Source organism: Delphinapterus leucas, chromosome 18, assembly GCF_059928025.1.
Source record: "Delphinapterus leucas isolate spDelLeu-1000000601 "Yukka" chromosome 18, BTC_Dleu_Yukka2, whole genome shotgun sequence".
Lineage (NCBI taxonomy): Eukaryota > Metazoa > Chordata > Mammalia > Artiodactyla > Monodontidae > Delphinapterus > Delphinapterus leucas.
Window position 1 is genome coordinate 79,054,438 of NC_143146.1, and position 20,734 is coordinate 79,075,171.

Below are 20,734 nucleotides of genomic sequence, written 5' to 3' on the forward strand. Positions count from 1 at the left end.
GAGAAGCGCTTCCTGCTTTGAAGATGCCAGAGAATCAGTAACATACTCGACACATTTAATGAAGATCAGGTCCCCCTTTTTATGTTGTTCATGTGGGTGTGAAGGGGCTCTTCTGTCTTCAGTGGCTGTGGATAAAATGTTTTAAGCTGTCCCCAAAAGAGGGACAGGAAGCTTGCCTCTGGGCTGCTAATGCCATCTTGGCCTGAAATACACAACAGCAATAATAAAATCGTATTTTCATAAGGAACGCTCACAAAGTGCTTGCTGTGCATCAGAGCTCTTCTAAAGGTGTTATGTATGTTTACTCACTTAACCCTCAACACAATACCCAGTTAGGTATTGTTATTAACCCCATTTGACAGAACAAGGAAGGGGACGACAGAGGCCCCTTCCTACTGAGTGTTTACCATGCTCAGGTCGTGGCGCCAAGAAAGTAACGTGCAGCACCTCAGTCCTCATGTGCCTCAAGCAGAGCCAGCAGTGGGCAGCTCTCCTTGTGGAGCAGGGGGCCGTGGTCCTCAGGCCCTGCGGGGAGCGTTAATTTGGTCCCCCTCTCACCCGCCCAGGTGGGAGCAGAGGAGTCTCTCACAGCAGGGCCCTTTGCGCCTCTCCCAGTGGCAGGTCATCGCCCTCAGGGTAAAGCTGAACACGGGGGAGAACGCTTGGCCGCCGTGCAGGAGGATGTCTTTGTATCAGTCCTTCAGCTTCCTGATGCCAGAGCAGAGCCGGGGCAACTGGGGCTAGGCGGGGAGGCTGGACTGTCAACAACACAGAAGGAAGGAATGCAGGGCGGGCTGGGGCAGGGCTGTGACCTGAGGCCCGTGAGTTCTGGGGGCCGTCCCTCCTCTGTGGAGGGACAGATGGACCAGGGCTGGGAGCAGCTCCAACACGGAAATGCTGCGATGTTTCCCCCAGAGACGCTGCCCACGCTGGCGAAATGACTTGACAAAAGTGGCCGAGGCCCAGGGCTTCACCCCGAGAGGCAGGCGGGTGGCCCAAGAGCCTCAGGCTCAGACAGGATGCAGGTAGGCAGAGAAGGGGAGGCTTCCTGCCAACAAAATCCTGTGAGGATGCAGCGCAGGAAGTGGGGAAAAGGCCACCTTCTAGGGGTATGCATTATTTTATGGGTTCAAATTTATTTAACTTGTTATACAGCGTTCAGTGAGGTCAGTGAGGCTCTGCTAATGGACACGAATGTTTTGAACGGGAGGGTGGACACAGGCACCCGCCGGCATCCCGCTTGTCAGCTGGTGGCACAGTACTGAGAAAAGTCCAGATTCATGCAGATCCACTATTACAAGTTCCAAAAGTCTGAAAATGTCTTGCTCTGAAATTTCAGGATATTTTAAAATTAGAGACGGCAGGAGATGTATCTTGGAATCTACATTAAAACACACTCGCCTAGTAGTTGAAGCTAAAACTGGTGATTTCCAATGATTTGTGTGTTGACTGTTACACCTTTGAATGCATTTTCTTAACTTTCATTTTAGAAACAGTTCAGAAATCATACTTGGAAAGTGAAGGTGAATCCCTGTAGAACCTTTGACGCCGGCCCAGGGCGCTCACGAGGTTTCTGAGGCACGTGCGCTGGGACCCAGGCCAGTCGGGGGCCCTTCGGCGGGGCCTCTGGATGAGAGCCGGCTGCCCGTTACTGACTGTGTGTAGGTTCCAGCAGCTGCGAACCCAGCGGTAGCACTGCTGTAGCGTCGTGGTGCAGAGCCTGGGCTCTGTTGTCAGACAGACCCGGGTCCGGACACCACCTGCTGCCTAGCAGTGCCCACGACCGCTGTTTCTCGTGTGTGGACCGCAAATGGCGCCACCCCACTGTGTGGTCCCGAGAGCAGCGTGACTGTGCCCTTAGGGCTCTCAGCCCAGGCTTCCGCCTCCAGAGAGCACTTATGGAGAAGGGGGGAAGCCTTCTGGGCGCTCCAAGGGCTGCATGGGCTCAGGGACGAGGGGCTCTTGGGGGCTCCCGAGTCTGGCTCCCGTGCCACTGGAGCTCCCGGTTCACAGGCATGGCTTGTACTGGACTTGGGCGTCGAGTAGCTGTTCAAACTCAGGAACAGATGAAACCCATGACCCCCGGGCCCTCCCAACCCTGTGAACCCCAGACCGTATTCTCCCATGACCTTGACTCCAGGGGGTCCACAGACCAGCAGCCTGGGCATCTCTGCTGGAGCTCGTTAGAAACGCAGGCACTCTGGCCCCCTGGAATCAGAAGCTGCCTTTTAACAAGATCCCTGGCAATTCTCCTGCACGTTTCCTGCTCTGACCCCTCAGGGGTCACTGTCCTCCGGGCACATGAGCCCCAGCCCTGGAGCCCCAAACTCCCCACCCCACCTCATGGGGACCTTTGTACCTGGGCCCCTCGCTGTCACTGGCCCGGGTCCAGTCCAGGCCCAGTACCATGGAAACCTGGACCAGCTGCTCCCGCTTCTGGGTTCCCTTCTGTGGATGAAGGCTGCCGTCCAGGTTGCTAAATGTCTTGGCTGCTCGGGTGGTTGATTTAGGACCCACAAGAGGTGGCCCTGGGCTCAGGTCTGGGTGAACATGCCTCTCACTCCAGGCTGATCTTTCAGACCCACAGTGGGACACCCCCCCCGCCCCCCGCCATGGTGGTCACTTCTGTCTTGCTCACAGCTCACCTCTGGGCCTGGGTCTGCTCCGAACCACGTGTCTGACGTGAGTGCAGACACGTGCGCACACTTGGGGTCAGCTGTGTCAATCCCCGAAGCTGGTGGGAAGCAGTTTGGATCTACAGAGCTGCATGGAGGCCCAGGGGCCAGTGGGGGAAAGGCATCACTGGTGGTTTTTTAATCGCCTGAGGTGGGGAGTGACTACCCTTCTGTCCTGGCCCAGGGACTCGAGCTGCTAAAAGGGGCAGGAGTCACTCACCTGTGGAGAAAAGCATTTCTGAGAAGGTGGTACCAGCCAGAAAAGCAGACCAGCTGGCGGTCTGTAGAGCACCCCTCTTAGCCCATGCCCACCAGTGAGCACTTGATAGGGGCCTTCGCCCTGAGGCAGCTTGTCCCTCCCTCAGTGACCTGGAGCCCTGAACTGTAGGGTCTCACGGGTGAGAGACCTTGGAGACCCTCACATCCTATGGCAGAGGCAGTGCCCCCCTGAAGTGTTTGGGGCATGACAGGGGGTGGCCGTTCCTCTACGCCCTGTGTGGACATCTGCTTGGGACCCCCTGGGTCCCCAGCCTGGAGCACAGCTCTGAGATACTGGAGTCCAGGCGTGCCTTGATCTGGCCGCGAGGGCTGAGAGCCTCGAAGCAATGCTGGCTACCAGAAGGGGCCGGACACCGTTCTGTGGCCTGGACTGCCAGTGGCTGAAGAGCAGTAGCTGGGGGCGGGGAGGGGCCAGGAGCCCAGGACACTCTCCAGCCCACCTGCCTCTGTGGTTTCCTCTCCCTGAAGTGATTCTGCTCTGATTCCTTCCGGACCATGCCCTGCACGCTCTTCTCCTTCACCTCGCTCTTTCCAGCCACCTAAGTAGTCTGCAGCGCTCTCCCTCCCCCTTGCCCCTTTCCAACCATCCACGTTTCACACCCTTGAAGGCTTGGGTGGAGTCCCAGCTCTCCTGGAAGCTGTCCCAAGGGGTCCAGCCCTGAAGCTCCATCTCCCTTGCTTCCGAGTGCCTCCCCACTCATCCCGGAGGTTGGCAGTCACGGCTCTTCGCGGTTTCTGTGTGCTGGTGCGGTCCCGACGTGACCGTGTGATCTCAGGTTTAGTCTGTACGCATAAGGCCAGTCACATTCATGAAGCGTGTCTGGGTCACCTGACGCCCAGTACGTGGGAAGCAGTGTGCTGAGTGGTGTGTGTGTATGTGTGTGTGTGTTACACATTCTGCCTTTAAGGAACTCACAGTCTAGGAAGGAGACTAGAATATGGTAGGCCGACTAAAGTAGGAATCAGACGGTGGGCAGACAACACGAGGGTTAAAGGAGGGAGAGGTCGAGAAAGGGGTGCGGAAGAGCCTGGTGGAGCAAGTGTCCTCCAGGGTAGGTCCTAGGGGGTGACGAGAGTTTCGTAACCAGACCAAGTTTGTTTGCAGCAGAGAAGTTTCACTAGACAACCACTTCTCAGGCCTGCCTCCCTGAAGGCCAGGGGCGTGAGATATTTATGGGGTGAAGGAGCGGGGAGGTCTTAGGCGTGGGGCAGGGGGATTGGACGCAGAGCAAAGGTGAGGTGATCTGTGTTCCACACAGGCCATTTTAGGTTTGGTGGCCCCAGCTAGGCTTTGCCCGTCTGAAGTGCCCAGAGCCGACTCCAAGTTTCTGGAAACAACTTAAGCCCCCGTTACTATAGTGACCCCTACGTCAGAAGCCTTCTCTACAGGGGTGGTTAAACACCCTGGTGATATATTACCTCGGCTTTGCGACGCTTGGAGGGTATGCAGTTAGAGAAAGGGGAATAAACAACAGGGACAGCAGCCTTAACCACGAAAGGCAGGTCCTAGGCAGAGGGGCTTCTAATAAGCCCCTTACCTGCTGCTCTGTGAGACACACCCAAGGGTTTGTGCGGGCCCTGCAGCCGGCTGAGTGTCCTCTGGTGTTGGAGGCCCTCAGGGCAGGCAGTGCCGGCTCCTCTGTCTTCCAGGAGGCCACAGCGCAGGGAGGGGATGCGGTCCCTCTGCTCCCCGTGGGGACATAGAGCGGTCATGGAGCTCTATGCTGTGGCTGCACCTAAGCTCTCCCCCTGAAGGCATGTGGGGGGCATTTGGCCCAGACCACAGAGGCTTGAGGGACAGACTCAGTGATGGGAACGCCTGCGGGTTTTCTCAGCTGAGTGACTTTATTCTCCCTCACCCCGAGGTTCACAAGCAGAAGTCGGCACAGGCTGAGGTGCAGGCTCTGAAAGGAGTCTGGGTGCTGTCGGGAGCACGTCCTAACAACGAGCACTGTCGCGGCCGGCGGTCCCCGGGCGCCCACCCCTCCTGCTGGCTGAGGTCCCTGGCCGCGCCCCGCGTGCAGAAGGCACCACGGCATCCTGTGTGACTCAGGGTCCCCCCAGACGGGGCCGGCTGCCGTCTGCCGTCTGGAGGAGCAGCCACAGCTCCCACTCCAGCTCTTCTGCCCTCCTGGCCAGCCGGGCTCTCCTCACCTCCAGCGCCAGGGCCTGGTCACTCTGCAGGGCCCAGGATCCCAGGTTCTCTCCGCCGGGGCCGCCGGCCTCTGCTGGGCCGAGTGTGTCTTCCTGCCGCGTGGGAGGGCAGACCCTGGGAACCACCTGAAAAGACACCAGTGGAAGAGGCAACGGGGCCCTGCAAGCGCTGAGCCCACCCTGAGGACCCGCGTGACTCTGGGCACCCTGCCAGTCTCCAGGCAACACCCAGCCGAGTGCTTGGGAAGACGCCAGCCGCTTACGTCCAGGGACTGGCCTCACGGTCACGAAGGACACAGGGTCCCCTGAGCTTATGTTGCCAAATTTGTGCACAGCAGCACCTGATCATGTCACTACAGCATCATGGCCTTCAATAATTCGGAACAACCGTGGAGTAATTAAGTCTTTTTATAGCCCCTCAGCTCATCCTGTTTGTTCCGTCCTTAATACCAGGGATATTTATATAATGCCTCTTTAAGCATGAAAATTTCCCGTTACTTTATTCTCACTAAATTGCTCTCCTTTGAGCCCCTCAGTGCAGCCGACGCTGGATGCCTGCACCTCGCCCTCCACACTGGAGCTGGTGCCGCGGCCGCCCTGACCAACCAGCCCCTCAGCTTAGCGTGGCCTCTTGGACGGGGTCTGGATGAGATCAGGGGAGGAGTGACGGACACACCGGGTGGGGGACACGCGGGGCCAGCGTCTCCGTTTGGGTTTCACAGGGAGGACTCACCGGGGAGGGGGGGTTCAGGGACCCTTTGGGGCCAGCGGAAGACACAGCTCCTGCTGGGAAGGGGTCTGTGCATGTTGTGGGTGTCACACGCCCACAGTGCCTTGTGCGCACAGAGAAATCTTCCCTCACTTGTTCGTGAGCATATAGGTGCGCTTTCCTGTGCTTTTGTCTTGAGAGGGCAGTTTGACCCGGAAGGACTGACTTTCCAGATCCCCTAACAACCAGGCTCAGGCACGCGCTCTGTCCTCACGGAACTCTCTACTCAGGGAGCATCTCGGTCCCGGGTCTCCTGCTCTCGGGGTCACCGGCAGGTGGGCCCTCCCTGGTGGTGAAGAGGGTGGCCTTGGTGAACAGGATATCCCGGCGCTGATGCCGGATCCAGAAGCCCAGTGACAGGGGTGCCTAACCTTGCCCCCCACCACCAGGGCTTTGCCCATCTTCAGCAACTCAGCAAGACGGGAACTAGGGGGACACGAGGGAGGCCCTGGGCTTGGGTGCAGAAGTCAAAGGGGCACCAAAAACTCAACTCAGGAGAAATAGTATTTTAATGCAGCTTTAAAAGTCAAATTGGCAAATTGAGGCCCACCAGCTGGTGCCTGCTTTAGGAAAGAAAGTTTTATTGAGCTCAGGGCAGACACAACTGAGTTATCGCTGTATCTCACGCCTGTGTCCCCTCCAACCTTCCCCATGTCTACACCTTCAGAGACCTGAGTTGGGATCAGAGTTCGTCTCACGGAAAACTTGTTTCAGAACCATGGCTATCAGTCAGGCTGCAGCTAGAATAGCTTTTCCATTGCCCCCCTTTCATGCCTTTCCCCGGTCTTTCCAGGTCGTCAATTTACTTAGAGACCTGCAAACCCAAGGTGGTCGACACGCTTTCCTGACCCCTGATGCAGCCCTGCCTTCCAGGGTCAGCCTTCCGTTTGCCAAAGGCAACAGGCAAAATGGGGTGGCCTTCTGGTCAGAGCTGGTTGTTTGGTTTTGTTCTGAACCCGTATCTGCAGAGGGCGCTGTGACCCTGTGGGCCCCACCTCGTGAGACCCCGCTGTCCGTGGACACCTCAGGAGCTGAGACGGCGGCCTCACAGGCTTACCACAAACGCACTGCCTTTGCTTGGTGGCAGTTGGCCTGGCCTGTCCTCTTCTTTCCGGAGCGCTAAGGCTTGAGCAGTGAGCTGGAAGAACTCATTCAGCTCATCCAAATTGTCTTCCACCTGCCATATCTTCCTCTAGAAACAAGGGACACATGGTCTTCATTACTTTCCTTTTTATTCTAATTTTATTAAAAATCCATTGAGCTCCTGCCCCATGACAGGCAGGGGAGTCAGTGCTGGACGTACAGAGTTGAAGTCAGGTCTGCTCTCGAGGAGCTCAGCGCCTAAAGAAAAGCAAACCCAGGCCTACAGTCCGGTAGAGTGAAGGCTGCTGGGGAGAGATGTGCAGGGCTATAGGAGCAAAAGGCAGGACACCTAACCCAGGCAGGTGCAATCAAGGAGAACTCTCTGGAAGAGGGGAGACATTTCAGCTGAATGTTAGCAACAAATAGTAATTAACTGGGTGGACAATGGGAGAATGGCATGCTAGGCAAGGGTATAGCATGTGTGGGAAACACAGAGACATGAGAGCACGCAGGGAAGTTTGTCCATCTCTCAGTTAATCCATCCATCTAAGCATCCATCCATCCATCCATGCGTCCATCCGTGCATCCATCCCTCCATGCATCTATCCATCCAAGCATCCATCCATCCATTTGTCCATCCAACCATCCATGCATCCATGCATCCATGCATGCATGCATGCATCCATCCGTGCATCCATCCCTCCATGCATGCATCCATCCAAGCATCCATCCATCCATTTGTCCATCCATCCATCCATCCATCCATCCATCCATCCGTGCATCCATCCCTCCATGCATCCATCCATCCATGTGTCCATCCACTCATAGGTAAAGAAAGATTTACTGAGCACCCGTTATGTGTCGAGCCAATGGTTGATTCCATTAGTGAACTTCCATGGGGTTTATAGTCTATAAGGAAAGGCAGATATAGAACAAGGAATTATCAGTGACAACTGTTACCCGAGGGGATGTTCAGATTGCTGTGGGAAGTAGTCACGGTTCAGTTTGGTGGTAGCATGGAATTTGTTTGGAAAAGTGGAAGGGGATGATGCTGGAGATATAGGGGTGGTGAGCTGGGGACAGGAGGCTGTGACGGGCCTTGCGTGACGATCTTGGCTACTATGGCAGAGACTTCCTTATTAACTTTTTGGGAGAGTGAGTGTTTTCAGACAAAAACCTGCTTATCTCAGACATTCTTATAGACAGAAACAATTGTGTGGCTAAGATTTGGCCGATGAGATACAAAAGGATATTGTTGAGGGGATAGATTCTGTAAAACTGTTTAAAGAGAGAGCTGACTCCGTTACCCTTTCACATTCCTGCCTTTCTAGCAGCTGTCTTGCGACTGACACGACCATGAAGATGAACTCAGGAGTCAAGGGTCACAGAGTCCTCGAGTTTGTAGGCCATTGTGGATGTTGATGGCTTTGATTTGAACATGGTAAATGTAAGCTACCTGTGGGGCTTCCCATGAGTTACCAAAACATCTGATGCTCAGTGAGCTCGGCTGTCAAGGGAAGGCCACCTCTTGCTCCACACCTGAGATGCCAGATAAAACGCAAATACAATACAAATGCAGAGCCACGTTTGAATGGGACCCCTCTCGACCCCAGAGATGAAGATGCAAGCCGGGGTAGGTGGGAGCTGAAGGCATGGGCGAGGGTGCTCCTCCTTAGAGGAACGAGGCCATTATGGTGGAAACTGAGTAAAGTCTGGACCGTAAGTGGCTGACCCTTCTCTGAATGTGAATGAAGCCCCTGCGTCCAGCCCGAGCACACAGCCCCGTAGCTGCGCAGGTTTCTTGCTCAGGGCTGAGGCTGAAACAGAGCTGATGTGAGAAACTGGAACCGGGAGGGGCGCCTCGCACCACAGGATCCCAGAGCTGAGACATGGGAACGACCTACAAGCAGGACTTGAAGCAGCGATGCCACAGTGTGTGAGCAGAAACACACAGCTGCCCCACGCGGAGGCCTGCGCGGAGGACCGTCCCTCTGAAGATGGCTCAGACGACAGTGCACCCAAGAGACTGCAGACAGTGTGCGAGCTGAGTGTGCCTGTCACGGAAGCATGTTCATCGTGTGAAGAGGGACAGAGGAGGAAGAGAAGCCATGAGGCAAGAACAGGAATCTTGTGGAGAAGAGAAATCTAGAAATGAGAAATGCCAAGGCAACAACAACAGGGTTGGTGGATTACCTGCTGACCTGGCTGGAGTGAGCTTATGAAACTTGGTAGGAAATCACCTGGAATGTAGCACTGAGGGGCCAATAGATGGGAAACACGAAGGGGAAGGGAAGAAACAGGGAGGTAGAAGTTGTAAGTATTGTCAGGCTGTGCCCATCAATAGACGGCGCTTTGTCGCGTGAACGTTTCCGAGAGCGTCTGTGTTGTGTGCATGTTTTGCCTTCTCAGCCCTGCGGACCTGCCTGCCGGGCCCTGGAGGAGGGACCTGGACCTGTGCTGGGAGCCCCGGTCCTGTAAACGCCGCTTGAGCACGAGAGGGAGCTCAGGAGGGCGAGCTCTCCTTCCTGCACCTCTTCCGCTCCTGAGTGAGGTTGGGTGGGTGACACAGAAGGAAAAGCACAGGAAACTCTCCTGGACAAAGTTACTGCCCATCTCTGAGGCTCATCTTCCACATCCGAAGACTGGACGAGGAGAAGGTCTGTGTCAAGATGCCGTTGGGGGTGTGTGCTCTGGGACGGTGACCAGCCCAGGGCCTGGCTCACAGGAGGTGCTCAGTAAATAACCCCTTTTTCAGCTCCCCCTGGGCACTGATGAGGCTCCCTGTGCATCTGGCAGAAAGAAATCTAACCACGGCTTGGTTCGTGGGAATGATGGATAAAGTAGTTACCGTGCATTTTGGATAGCAGGTAGCTCCACGGGTCACGAGCTGTCACGCTCTCTGCTCTTTCACCCTCGTGAAGAGGGAAAACGGAAAAGTGTTTGTTCCATAGAAAACGTCTCCCAGTCTGTCCCCACCCTGGGACGGGAGGGAGCAGTGCTCCTGGAATCTGCAGGATTTGCTACGCCCCGAGGAGCAGTGTCACTTGCTGTGAGCGGGAAAAAACGATTTCTGAGGCTACCTTATTGACAGAAAATTATATTTCTTATGTTTACCTCACATTCCTATTCCTTTCACATCAGAGTTGCCCTAGTATCTTTTAATTAAAAAGACAACGAAAAGTAAAAATATTCCAGAACAAAAAATCTCCCGACTTCCGTTTTTCTAATTGTAAACAGTAACCCTGTTTGGTGTAGAATATTAGTAAATATACCATTTAAGCGTATAAACAAGCACATTAATGTCATCCTAACCCACTCACGGCCCCAGTCCTTTGCCCGCTCTCTGAGCCAGTGCCCTTTGCCATGTTTTTTGGTGGTGCCCTCCCTCTGGGAGTGGGCTTTTTTCTCACCCCTGGACGTTGGGCCCTGCCACCTCGCTTGCTTTGGCCCCTAGGATGGGCAGAAGTCACCCTGTGCCATTCCTGAGACTGCGCCCCCAGAGCCCTTTTGTGGTTCTGCCATGGCCATGAGAAGGCTGCGTCCAGGCTGGCCCGCTGGCCCCGGAGGAGGGGAGACTCCAGGTGACGGCTGCCCCGCTGCAGTGCCCCAGGCAGGCCCCGCCTAGAGCTGCGAGCTGCCCGAGACCCTGGCCTCCGGGAACAGATCAGCTGAGCCCCCAGACATGGGAGCAGCAAGCGCTCCAGTTCTTTTCTCCTGAGGTTTCCCTGCGGCAAAAGCTGGCAACCCGGCATCGTTCTTCCATCTGGGGGTTTCTTGTCTCAGTGTCTCTCCCCCAAGCTGGCCTCACTCCCTCTCTTTCTCTGCTGTTCCCTTTTCTCTTTTTAAGAACAGGCAAATATGAAATCCTGCCATACATGCAATTCTCTATCCTCATCTTTCACTTTAAAGACACAAAAAATTCTCTATAATATCATTTTCAGTAGACACTTTAGTATTTCATGATAGGTATCTACCATAATTCAGATAAATCATGTTATTGGAAATTTAGGTCACCTCCATCTATTTTTATATCATTAAAAATTGCAATGAACATGTTTCTTCATGTTTACTTGTATGTAAAAATGATTTCTTCAGAGAGATTCTTAGAATTGGAGCTACTGAGTCAAATGGAATGAATATTTTAGAAGCTTTTGGTAGAAATTACCACATTGCTTTCCAGAAGGGTTTAATTTTTGTACCCTTCAGCCAGTGGAATATGGGAGTGTTTATTTCTTTATTCCTCACAATTACTTAGTACTTTGGTTAAATGTTTTAGGTAGATAAAAAAGGGCATGTAGTTTAATGAACATTTTTCTGATTCTTTGAACGTTTTGATATAATTTACTTGGGTGTATTTCCTTTCTCTTAGGGCCATTTGCATATGTTTTCTCAAAAGAGTAAAAGCATCTACTAATGGGAAAATTCTGACCTAGCGGTTTTATATTATTATGTGATCATACCTATTGTTGCTTCCCTTTTGGATTCTTTCCCCCATTGTTTTGAAAATTCTTTTAAACCTTCACAGGCTCCCACCTCTTGCCCTTGTGAATATTGTAGAAATCAATGCACACTTGTTGACAGAAAGAATGATTTTCTTGACCAGTATTCTCCAATTGTAATTTCTTTCTCCACAAAATATCCCTCCCGGGCACTTTTCCCTCAACCTGTGTGTGGTTTACGTTTCCCAGAGTCGCAGGAGGGTGCAGCTAACAAGCAGGCTGGGGGTGAGGCAGCTTCCCCACACCAGCTGGCTGTGCCCCTGCTCAAGGCTGCCCCGCTCCTACCTGCAGCTCAGGAAAGGCTCCGTGCCTGTGTGCGGGGCCTGGGCTCGCGGCGGCTCCTCCTTTGGTGTCACCCCAGGGGAGCCTTCCGGGTCCTGGTTGCTGCCCGGGGCTGGAATAAGAGGGAGGAGAGGCACGCTTTCAGGCCTCTGCTGCCCGGTGATACACCCCCTCAACCAGAATAAAAGACACTGGCTGCTTTTAACGTCTCCCTGGGACGTCTGAGCTTAGAGAAAGATGAGATGTTAACGTGATGGAGAAACGGACAAACCCTTAGATCCCCTGAAGCTGGACGACTGGGCCCACGCAGCCTTCCCTGTCCAGCAGGTGGGTGACTTCTCAGTGCCGGGAGCAGAATTCACCCTGACATAAGCCAGCTCGGCATATTGATTATTTTGAGCTGAAGGCAACTGAGATATAAGAAAAGCTCTCTGCCTCCCGTATTTGCCTAAAAACAGGACTTACCTTTTGAAGGGGCCCCTCCCCTCTCCACCAGGAAGCTCCCAAGTTAATCACTGGAGGCACCCTAGACCCGTACCAGCCCAGAGATGCCACCAGAGGAATTTACATAAAAACCAGCCCTATCCACCATGACTTTCCCATATATTTACCATCCCACAATTTGCCATCCTAGAAACTCAAAAAGTCCTTCTCTTTCATCTTGTCACTTCTCTAAAAATGTACTGTTCTTTTGTTAAGATGCTATATAGGCCCCAGTTCTAGCCACCCCTTCAAGTTACTCAGCACTGAGGGCTCCTACACTTGGGCCATGCACATGTGAATGAGCTTCTGCTTGCTTTTCTCTTGTTGCCCACGTGGAGAGCCTAAGATGGGTAGAGGAAATGGGTCTTTTCCTTCCCTACGTCAGCTGGCTCGTGCTCTCTTCCTGTGGCCCAGTGAGTGCTCTCTGCTGTCACCTTCCAGGCCTGGGAGGGGGACTGTGCTGTCTGGACCTTGGGGATGGGTCACGAGTCTAACCTGAGCACTCTCACCGCCATCTGTTCTCCTCTAGGAAGACCCTTTGCCAACACCAGCTGGTGGGACCCACCCTCATTGAAAGCCTATCTTACCCTTCCTGATCCTTACAGACTTCTTTAAATCTCTAGAATCTTTTATTATAACCATGGTTCTTCCTGACCCTTTCGGCCCTGTGTCAAAGGCAGCAATAAACATCTGTGGAGTGACGTTATCCCCAGGTTGTAGCTCATGGAACTGGCTGGAAGATGTTTTCTCAGGATCTACAGTGTCCAGGGCAAAGTCCAGTCTAGAATCCAGGCCTCCAGGTTCCTAACTGGCCTTTCTTTTGTGTGATTCTTCTTTCTGGAGTCCCTGACCCTCCAAGGGCCCCAGGCCTTGTGATTTTATCAGGAGTGTCTAGATTCTTCCCTTCTTTCCTGCAGGAGACTTCAATTATTTGTATAAGCTTTCTAGCCACCTTAAATCAGGAAACCAACAGGAGAGAGATTTCTGGGAGGAAGGACCATTGTAGCTTTGGTGGAGGGATCAGAGGGGAGGGCCGGGCAGGGTGAGCTCTGAGATTCAGACTCCCTGGGCGGAAATCCCAGCTCCTTCCTGTAACATAACGTCTCTGAGCCCCAGCTTCCTCACCTTTAAAATAAGCAATCATATCCACCTCACGGGGTTGTTGTGGGGTTGTTGTGAGGATTAGATAGCAGATAAAGGGCTTATCTCAGTATCAGTAAACACAAGCCATCAATGATGTTACCACTTATTGGTAGTAAACGGGGGTGGGGCGGGGAGGAAGGGAATTGCAGACCACGGGGTCTGAACAGATGAAGAGAAAGCAAGTCAACATAAGCGGACAAACTATCTCAGCCTCTCCTCGACTTGGAGGAAGGACAGAGACTGTGGGTCTCTACCGAGAGAGAGGTGCGGGCCGTAGGAAGGCAAATCAGAAGGAGGGGTGGGATATGAAGTCTGGGATCAGCTGAGTGAACGTGGCCTCATTCCCATGGGTGGGAACAACCCCAATGAATGACACGAGCTCTGATGAGGTACTCAAACCAGCAACCGCTCGGCAAACGAGGGAGGCTACGACAATGGGGGTTGCCACGGGCAGGGAGCCCTGAAGACTTGTAGTGGGATTAGAGTGGGTCGAGGCTCTAAATCAGGTGCTGGTTTTGCAAAAACAAGAATCTTGGTGCCAGGGAGCTTAGGGTGCCGATCCTGCCCCACCTTGGGCTTTGGTGCTCCTCGTGGGGGGGCAGAGGCTGGGGCTTCAGGAGTGTGTCATTCGCCAGTTGAGGGTCTTGTTGACAGGCGGAGAGAGGCCGTTCGCCAGCCCGACCAGATGCCTTGGAAGAACAGACAATCCTGTAACTTTCCTCGAGTTCTGGGCCCAGAAGGGAACAGCAATGGACCAGGACATCATTGCTATATCAACCTGGACAAGTGCGCCGACCTGAGCTTGGGACTCTGTGTCTCCATGGAGCCTGGCCGCTGACTGCCAGGTGCTCCTGGGGGCCCCAACCACCTGCCTGGCATCAGTGAAGACCTGATGAGGGTCGTGGCCTCCCTTGTCTGTGCCCCCAGGCTCCTCGGGACTCGTGTGCCGTGATGGATTCTGCCCTACTGCGCTGGGGGTGCCCAGGTGGGGACTCCTGAGCAGAGGCCTTCTGAGTCCTCCTTTTCTCAGACATGCTGCCCTCAGGCAGGACTTGGGAACTGTGCCTCCCTCCTGAGCTCCCCGTGAGGGGCCAGGTCAGTTAGTGGACTGGGGAGATTGTCTCAGACACACTTCTTGGAGGAGGTACAGAGGCCCCCGGTGGAGCAGGGGCTCAACTTGAGCACAGGCCACGCCTCTTGGGTTTCTGACCCGAGTGCAGGGCACCTGCTGAGCATGAGGCCTGGGTGTGTGTGAGCGTGTGGACATCAGTGCGGTGTAGTGTGTGCGTGTGTGTGTGGTACGTGTGATGTATGTGCACACGTGAGTGTATCTGTGGGTATGTGTACGTGTATGTGGCACGAGTGTGTGGTGAATTGGATGTGTGCGTGTAAATGTGCAGGTGTGCGTGACTGTGGCCTGTGTGTACATGCCTGTGAGTGCATGTGTGTGTGTGTGTGTGCCCATGCACCAAATGAGTCTCCACAGGGTCAGGCTGACCGCTTGCCCCGCAGTGTTCACCTTTCTCCGGGCCCCAGCTGGTTGCCCACGCGCCTGAGAAAGTGCGGCCGCCAGGGCCTCGATGGCTCGGTCGAGCTCCTCACAGCCCGGGTAGGGGGCACTGGGGGCGCAGCCTTGGGGGAAGAACACAGAGAACCGCTTCAGACATCCCCTCACCCCACCGCAGCCACCCTGCCAGACACTTCACTCCACTTTCGGGAGGCTGGTGTGTGTGCCCCTCGCCTTCGTGCTGTTTCTCTCTCCTCCCGGCACCCGTCCCACCCTCTCTTCCTTTAGGCCGTCACCGTGCCGGGCTGGACACACACACAGGGACGGGCCCTTGAGGCGTGTGGCCTGCTGCCTTGAGTCTGGATGGCTTCCTCCTTTCTGTACATCTCATTCTGTTTCTTACTGTTTCTAAACTCAGAAACGTCTAAAGATGCGCTCATCTTTTTGTCGTGCATCTCATCTGTCCCCAGGCCGCCAGGCACATGCTGTGGCCGCGCCTCCCAGGGCCAGGCAGTGAGTGAGACGTCCTGGGTTATGGGGGTTTTGCTAAAGCGTTGGTTAACTGCTTTTTCCTTTTTGATTTGCTAAAGCTTCTCACATATTATTTTTGAAAAATTGTCCCCCACAAAGGAAAAGTGGAACCCCCTCGCTTCAGTTGGCAGCAGCAACCAGGTTCTAACCCAGCTCCCGTCAGTGCCCGGGACGAAGATGGCCCCGGCCTGGTCTCAGGCAAGCTTCAGAGGAAAGCGTGTTCTCTGTCCTCCTCAGGATCACTTGGCCGGATGTCCCAGACCAGAGATGTACCAACGAGAAGTTTGAGAAGCAGTGGTTTGGAGGGAAGGTCAAGGAAGGCTCTCAACATCATTGCTCAGTCCCCAGGGTTCCACAGGCCACACGCTCACACATGCACACACGCGCACACATCCACCACACCACTCATACTCGCACACGCACGCACACACACGCACACGTCCACCACACCACTCATACTCGCACACGCACGCACACACACGCACACGTCCACCACACCACTCATACTCGCACACGCACGCACACACACGCACACGTCCACCACACCACTCATACTCGCACACGCATGCACACACACGCACACGTCCACCACACCACTCATACACGCACACGCACGCACACACACACGCACACGTCCACCACACCACTCATACTCGCACACGCACGCACACACACGCACACGTCCACCACACCACTCATACTCGCACACGCACGCACACACACGCACACATCCACCACACCACTCATACTCGCACACGCATGCACACACACACACACACGTCCACCACACCACTCATACACGCACATGCACACACGCACACGTCCACCACACCACTCATACATGCACATGCACGCATGCACACACCTACACATACGCACCCCCCCACACCACTCACACACTCTCACACACACCACACGCTCATGCACACGTGCACACACATGCAGCTGCCAGGGAGGGTTTCTGGCGCCTCTGACCTGACCCCTGAGTCCTGTCCCCAGGGCTGGGACCATGAGGACTGTTTATGGAAAAAGTAGCACAACTGCCTGGGCCTCAGCCCCCTCACGCTTTCCAGGGAGTGACCTTGACTGAGGAACAGCCTACCTCCCCCAAAGGGCCAGGCAGCTCCGTGGGGGACGGGGGCTGGGCTCGGAGCAGAAGCCTGGCGCTGAGTGGTGGGCCCGTGGGCTCTGGTGGGGCACGTTCCTTTGTGCCGTTAGCTAGAGGTGGAGGAGGTGTGTGAGGCATGTGCAGCCGGGATCGGGCTTCTGGGCTGGCCCTTCATTCTCTGTGTGAAGCTGGGGGGGTCCTTTAGCCTCTTTAGGCCTCAGTTAACTTATCCATAAAATGGGGATGTGATAATACCACTCACAGGTTTCCTGTGACAATTGAGTTGGTTAGTTAATGGAGGCAATGCTTGTCCAGTGATTATACAGCACCGAGGGCTGTGGAGGACAGCGCCTGGAGAAGGTAGGGTCCCAGGGAGCGGGCACAGGAGGGCTGGGGCAGGCTCCTGTCCTCCGTCAGACCACCATGTGTGCTGGTCTCCCCCTGGGAGCACCTCTCCCCTGGCCCTGTGCCCAGGACCGTCTTCTGCTATCAGGGTGGACACCGCCCGGTCACCGTCCCCAGTGGGATGACACAAGTGAGATGCAGTTAGGCAGTACCCAGTGCTAGCGCTGCTATCACGGCTTTTCACCTGCTGCCGGGGCCCCACCGCAGGCACCTGCCTCTCACCTGGAGGACGCTGCCGGGGCTCCCTGGGAGAAGCTGCAGCGTGGCTACCCCATGAGTCCTCACTCTGCCTAGCGTGCGCTCTGGCAGCGGCTCTGGCCCCCATCTCCGGGTCTCCAGCCCTGCCCAGGCCTGGCCGCTTGGCTTCTTTGAGGCCCTGTAGGAGGTCCTGGAAGAACCAGGGCTGCGTCACCCTCTCGGGTGTGAACGTCCTCCTCAGCTCAGGCAATTTCCAGAAGGGGTGGGTGGCTGTTTCCTGAGCGGAAGAGATGATGGGCCTGGTTGTCGGGGGTTGGGGCTGACCTGGAGCCCCTGGAGCTGCTGGTGGGCACCCCTGTAGAAGGCCAGAGCGTCGCTCCGGTGCTTGCTCAGCTGGGCTGCCACGTGCAGGCTCTGATCCTCAAGCTTGTCGTAGAGCGTCCGGATGCTGAAGTCCTCCAGGGTCTTGGCCGGCAGTGGCTTCCCTGCCGGAAGAGGCCTTGGGACGAGACTGTGGGATGAACGGGGCCCTGAGCACAGCAGCTTCCCTCCTCCCCGGGGGGCCTTTGCCAGCAAGATGCAGGGGCAGAGGAGGGTGGAGGCCTGCCTGCAGGAAGAGGCCCGCTCAGGGGGAGGGAGGAAAGGCTGGGCTCAGGCTGGTTGGAGCAGGGGAAGGGGGAGACCTCGAGACACAGGAGGTGGCTTCAGGGAGACCCTCCTCAGAGTGGGCGTGACGGACCGGGGCCTGCGGCCTCTGCCTGTCCCAGGCTTGACGTCACACCAGATCTGGGCAACGGGCGCTGCCCCCACGCTCTGCTGAGAGTGGGTCTCCGCGTCCCGGACGCCCCGCCAGCCACCTGAGGAGGCTCCAGGCTGTGCGTGTACCCCTGCCCCTTTCCTCCATGAGCTCATCTCCTGTCCCAAGTTCCCACCACGGGCCCGAGCTCCCCTGCGCAGCTCTCGCCCCGTCTGCCCGCTGTTCCGGGGACTCCTGGCCGGCCGGGCTGACAGCTGCTCCCAGTGACCCGTGGCCCACACCGCGTTGGGCAGACGGCCGAGCTGGCAAAGCACTCGTTGGGGCGAGGTGGGGTCCCCTCCTTCAGGCCGAGGGCTGTGGCCCAGGCTGACCCCAGGGGACTGAATTTGGGTGACCCCACGAAGCTGCTGGGCCTGAGTGGGTTCCCTCACATCCGGCAGGAACACCCCTTGGCCGAGGGAGGGCCTTAACCCCTCGACTTGTTCCCCTCACACCCACTCTGCTCTGCTAGAAGGACACGTCTTCCCCAGTGGGGCCGTCTTGAAGCAAGGAGGACGGAAGGTGGTGTGAGGCCCCCCTGCCGGCCGGGCTCAGCCAGGGCGGCACCTGCAGGATGAGCGTGAGTGTGACGCCGAATGACCACCCACCGCCCTTTCCCAGGCCGGGGGGTGTGTACGGGGGGGAAGGCGAGCCCGTTCACGCTGGAACAGTGATGGGGGCATTCTCGTTCTGAGCAACAAACATGGGCCCGGCCAAGCAGGGCCAGCATTGCCTCTTTCCTCTCTCCGCGTCCAGGGTGGGGTCTGTCCCCCGAGCGTACCAGTCGTCAGGTGGGAAGGGGGGTGGGAGGGCAGCTTTCCAGAAGACCGACCGTGGCCTCCCACTGTGTCAAGGTCTTCCTCCCCATCTGCCCCGTCACTGCCCCCCTCGCCCCCCAAAGGGACCGGTCCTCCGTCCACAAGAACCCTGTCCCACCCCTCTGCGGGACCCCCAGCAGTGAGCCCCGGCCCAGCCCTGGGCTGAATGGAGGCTGCCCTGGGGGGTAGAGCGCTGGCCTCAGTCCCGCTCTATGCAGCCCCTCCCTGTGTCCACGGTTCACACTCAGCACAGCCCACCCGCTGGTCACCCCTGAGGGGTGACCTGGGGGAGGGTGACTGGTTCTGGGCCCGGCCAGTCCTCTGCCCACACCAGGAGGGCGCTGTCGTCACTGTCCAGAGCCCTCAGCGGGGAAGCGGCAACTGGCCTGCAAGCGAGGGGCTCAGGGACTGCAGGGCCAGGCCCGCCCGCGGTTTGGGTGGGTGAGCACACGGGAAGAGGCCTGTGCTCAGCTTCACACGACCAGCAAGACCCCAGGGCTGCTCTCATCCCACGACGATGGCGCCAGTAACCCCCACGTCACTGCCTCCCAGGCCCCTGAGCATCCAACCCACTTCCTGGGGCCCCTGCAACTCCGCAGTTAGGAACCAGTGGAGGTGACGTGAGCTGCGTGAATCCAGGTCAGGGAGCACGACCAGGGCCCTTCCCCGCTCCGCCGACGTCGGAGGTGAGGCAGCCCGGGCAGTGAAGGGTCTTTCCTCCGCTGAGCCCCGCTCCATGCCCCTCTGCACACACTTCCTGGAGCTGGGGGCCAGGTGGGTGGGGGAGGTGCAGGTCCCCCAGGTCCTCCTGAGCTCCAAGGCAGTCCCCAGCTCTCCAGGTGCGAAGAGGAGCTGACGGGGCAGGTGAGTCGTCCCGTAAAGGGATCCTACAGAGCAGTGCTCATCCCTGCCCTGGCCCCAGCCCTGACCACACGGTAGGGATGGGAGAGCTCTGGCCGCTCTCCGGCCTCACCGCCTGGGGGTGCTGGGCAAGCCACTCACATCCCCTAGAGCCTTGGTCTCTGTCTGTAAAAGGTGGACAGAACAACCCCGGAAAACACCCACTTCTAGGTTTTGTTGTGAGGCTGAGACGGCCGGCACGGACTGTCATAAACCATCAGTGGAAATACCAGCTGCTCCCCAGAGCGTGTACCTGGGGTGCAGGTTGGGGGAGGACAGGTGAGGCTGGTACCTGCACCCTGGGCAGTGGTTTTCCCCGTGGAATCCGCTCCTTCCTCAGAGCCCCAGGGACCAAGGTCTTTAGTGAACGGAAGGCTGAAAAGAAGCACCAGCCTCAGTGCAAGACACACACGCCACAGGAGACACGGGGCCAGAGCCGGGGCGGAAGGGGACTCACCAATCCCCGAGGGGCGCATGTTCTGCAGGCGCGTGAGGCCCCCGAGCCCTTGCGGGGCAGGCTGGGGCCAGTGAGGAGGGTCTTAGCACAAGGCCCAGGCCCGTCAGCAGCACGGTTGCCAAGCCAACAGCCAGCAGCACCCCTGAAAGGTGGGGGAGAGGGGTGGGCCTGTGAGACCACGCAGTTCCCCGCTTCCTCTTCCCGCTGCCTCTGGGCTTTAGCGCCTCACAGCCCCCTGCAAAATAGCCCTCGTTCTTGCCTGGGCACTTAACCCTGTCAGGGCTCCGACGGGAGGTTTTCCTCCACCCTGCACCCTCCGGGGGGCCCTCCTGGGACGCTGCTGCTCTGCCCTCCTCTGGCCACCCAGGGCCAGGCCCGGCCCCCATGCCCAGGCGGGCTGCCTCCCCTCCGCCCACCTGGGCAGGCCCAGCCTGGAGCTCGGCGCAGACGGCCAGCTCACGAAGATGGAGGGAGGAAGGCGGAAGACCCACAGAGGAGGCTAGAACAGGTGTGTCCAGATGCCTCCGCTCAGGGGCCCCGCTCACCAGGGTGGGCCGCAGAACCGAAGGGAGCAGGGAGGGTGAGACAGACAACCCCAGTGACGGAAATTCAGTGTCCTTTGCCCGGCAAAGGCAGCCCCAGTTCAC

The 20,734-nt window shown here is 56.8% G+C and overlaps 2 protein-coding genes across 2 annotated transcripts in view; both read right to left on the reverse strand.

The window, feature by feature from the left end:
- ATP12A (ATPase H+/K+ transporting non-gastric alpha2 subunit) overlaps positions 1 to 4,993 on the reverse strand; it is a 73,854-nt gene extending 68,861 nt beyond the window's left edge. The window contains exons 1-3 of the mRNA XM_089899300.1: positions 4,814 to 4,993; positions 4,493 to 4,637; positions 2,341 to 2,489 (exon numbers count right to left, since the gene is read on the reverse strand). Of these exons, the coding sequence (XP_089755426.1) occupies positions 2,341 to 2,489; positions 4,493 to 4,637; positions 4,814 to 4,993 (474 nt within the window). The remainder of the gene's footprint in view (positions 1 to 2,340; positions 2,490 to 4,492; positions 4,638 to 4,813) is intronic.
- A 10-nt stretch (positions 4,994 to 5,003) lies between these two features.
- Positions 5,004 to 20,734, reverse strand: part of LOC149746887 (uncharacterized) — a 43,946-nt gene continuing 28,215 nt past the window's right edge. Inside the window, 11 exon segments of the mRNA XM_089899301.1 lie at positions 5,004 to 5,234; positions 6,935 to 7,069; positions 11,745 to 11,853; positions 13,938 to 14,064; positions 14,067 to 14,086; positions 14,164 to 14,177; positions 14,887 to 14,999; positions 17,141 to 17,306; positions 17,441 to 17,646; positions 19,923 to 20,005; positions 20,088 to 20,229. Coding sequence (XP_089755427.1) covers positions 5,004 to 5,234; positions 6,935 to 7,069; positions 11,745 to 11,853; positions 13,938 to 14,064; positions 14,067 to 14,086; positions 14,164 to 14,177; positions 14,887 to 14,999; positions 17,141 to 17,306; positions 17,441 to 17,646; positions 19,923 to 20,005; positions 20,088 to 20,229 — 1,346 coding nt within the window.